General features: G+C 39.5%; 1 protein-coding gene across 1 annotated transcript; it reads right to left on the bottom strand.

The window, feature by feature from the left end:
- Window positions 1-416: 416 nt before the first annotated feature.
- Window positions 417-1,328, bottom strand: LOC110562768 (putative vomeronasal receptor-like protein 4). The gene has a single exon (XM_021659647.1). The coding sequence runs from the start codon at window positions 1,326-1,328 to the stop codon at window positions 417-419; it is 912 nt and encodes a 303-aa protein (XP_021515322.1).
- Between the last annotated feature and the right edge of the window lie 1,818 nt (window positions 1,329-3,146).

Here is a 3,146-nt window from a genome sequence, read left to right as displayed (position 1 = left end):
TTGCTGACAGTAGTGTTACCTAAGGATTTTCCCCAGTAACAATGAGAAGAGAAAAGTTACATAACAGGAATGGCTGAATAGGAAAATTGTAAGAATCTGCTGTCCACATTTCAGGAAACACTAAACTTAAGATTGTGTAACGACAGACTTCTTAAGAAAATGAAATATATTTTTATAAAGTTTAATTTAATGATGTAATATATATTATGGCAAATGGCAGTTTGGTGAGGAATACCTGTAATTCCAGCATTTGATATCCCAAGGCACCTCAAGATCAGCCTGTGCTACATACAGACTGCCAGGTCAGCCTATGCCACAAACATTAGGACCCCACTTCTAAAAGTCATCATAACAAAATAGTTTACAGTGTACTTCTCTTTAGCTTATATAGATGTGGAATATAATGTCAACACTTCTCAGTGAGCACGGAAGACATTAGGAACACGGATATCTCTGCTGATCAGAACATAGGGGCTGAAACTAGCATAACCAAGTTCTAACAATGTTTTAATACTTAGTACAAGAGAATCATGTGTCACTGTGAAACCTGTGTAGAAGGAGATAATAAAATCTGCCCAATAGAAGAAAAGGAAACAGGTCATAAGAATCAGAACACTCCATGTAGCTCTGATTTCTGGAGGAGAGTTCTTTCTGGAGGAGGGCTGTCTGGAACTGTAGAGGTAGAGGACATGCTTGTGATGCTTATACAGATGGAAAGCCATGAACCCACTGCTCCAGCCCATCAGGCTCTGAAAGATGACATCACGAAGAGTCATGAGAGAGAGGAAAAGCCACTTAACTATGTTCCTGGAGGGTAGCATATAGCAATGTCCAGTGAATGTTTCAGCTTCAGACATGTTCAAGCCGTTGCCTGATTTGATGTAGCAGAGCAAATTAGAGCTTATGAGAATATTAACAGCCCAAAAGAGGAGGAGACAGGGAAAAACTTGCCATGCTGTCTCCGGTTTGAGTTTTGTCCAAATGGTGGTCCTGGGACTGATGGTGACAGCCTGGATCACACTGAGGAGACAGGTGGTGCAGATGGAGAGGCCCCGTGCCATCCTTGCCAGATAAACCACAGCTTTACAGCCAACATCTCCTAGGAAGTTTCTAAAATAAAACACTGTGGCTATATCTCTGATCACTGTGCTACAAATAATCATTATATTACAAAACGCCAAGTGTGTGAGAATAAGGTCTACAGGCTTTTTCTCAATCCCCCAAACATAAGTATACATATGTCTCACAATTACCAAGACATTTCCTACAATTCCAGGTCCAAAAAGAGAAAAGAAGACTATTGCCTGGGTAATGTTATTCAACTTCATCTTCTGACTTGATACACAGCACTAGGAAAACATCTTCTGAGAAATAAATGTAGTATTATCTCTGCTTACTCATATAAAAGAATGGCCTCAACTATATAAACAGATATGGTTCTTTACTTTATGATGCCTGATCACTGTGTCTGATGTCCTTTTTGATTTTTTTTTGTTTTCTTCTTATCCTTTCCTTCTCATAGAAATTATGAAACCTACCATCAGTGCATAAACTTGATAGTGTCCTGCCTTTCATGACAGTACTTCATCCCTCAAGATCATATGATCATAGTCTTCCCAGACAGAAGCTAAATGCATGGCATCACTCTGTCAGTTTTCCAGTCAATGCAGTCCTAAATATTAGCCTAACAGGCTCCTCAATTTTTCCTCCTCTCCCCCAGTATGACATCATGCCTCTGGGATGTGATTGTGCTTAATCCTGATCCTCTTCATTGCCCCATATGCAACCATCACCCAAATAGTTCTTAAAATAATAAAAAAAACTTGCAGCTTCTCACAAAGGTGAACTTGGTCAAGTGGACAAGTTTCTCAATGGAGATGATATGGTATTCTCCTCTTCTCAAGCCCTTTGACCATAAATTATGTAGAGGTTAGAGACTTAGTCAGGGTATGAACTGCTAGATCACTGTTCTCTATATGGGACTAAGTCTGGTAAAAATTGTGTTCCCCAACTTTATGGGTAGAATCTCCATTTGTTTCACCTCTCACAAAACAAATAACAACCTTGATTTTCATCTGAAATTCAACCTTGAATTTCATCGAATTGTGGACAATTCGACATCTCATCCATAATAAAAATCAGGTCTAAATTAGTTTGAACATTTTACAAAAACAAACAAACAAACAAAAAGGTTAAAAGTTGTGCTTACCTTTCCACATGTATCTATGCTGTATACAATGCTGATTTTGCCCAAGTACCATGTCTTATAGCACCTGCTAAGAATTTTAGCACTTAAGTTTCTGACCTCAGAATGCTATGTTGCCTGTTTATCTTCTCCCTTCCTTCACTGGGCAGTGAGAAGGCCTCAGAGACCCTTGTTTGTATATACTTTGTATTAGCATAGTGCCTGCTCAAAAGGTTATAGGTAGCCTATGGCGGTTCAGTATCCAATTGGCCTCCATGGTGATGGGGAAAGGAACTGTCTCTGACATGAACTGATTAGCCTTCTCTCTGATCACTTCCCCCTGAGAGGGGAGCAGCCTTGCCAGGCCACTGAAGAAGACAGTGCAGCCACTCTTGATGGGACCTGATGGACCAGAATCAGAGGGAAGGGGAGGAAGATCTCCCTTACCAGTGGACTGGAATAGGGATTCATTTTGAGAAGAGAGAGGGTGCAACTGAGAGGGGAGGAAAGAGGAAGGTGCGTGGGGGGTGGGATACAAAGTGAATAAACTGTAATTAATAAAAATAATAATAAAAAAGATTGTAGAGTGCTCAATGAAACTGTTGGTTTTAAAACTGCACTTTAATTTCAGAGACGAAGTGATAAAGTAATTTGAACAGTCATTTGATTGGGATTTTTCCTGAAGATTGAAAAAGCTCAGTATCCTGGAGAAGTCAATTTACTCTGGATGGCTCATTTGATAAGGATTTAGCATGTCCTCACTTGTGCAATGATGTGGGCGTCTACCCTTCAACCAAGTTAGTGATGGACATGGGCTGTCCTTCAAGAAACTTAGCAGCAATTCTTTATTTTCTCTTGAAATCCATCTATATTGATCTGCTTATAATTTGTTAGCTTTTCAGATGTACCTACGTGACCTCTGAGATGTCAATAGAAAAATTTATAGTGATAGATAAAATTG

This window comes from Meriones unguiculatus, chromosome 19 (genome assembly GCF_030254825.1).
Source record: "Meriones unguiculatus strain TT.TT164.6M chromosome 19, Bangor_MerUng_6.1, whole genome shotgun sequence".
Classification (NCBI taxonomy): domain Eukaryota; kingdom Metazoa; phylum Chordata; class Mammalia; order Rodentia; family Muridae; genus Meriones; species Meriones unguiculatus.
This window is presented reverse-complemented; position numbering and strand designations above follow the sequence as displayed.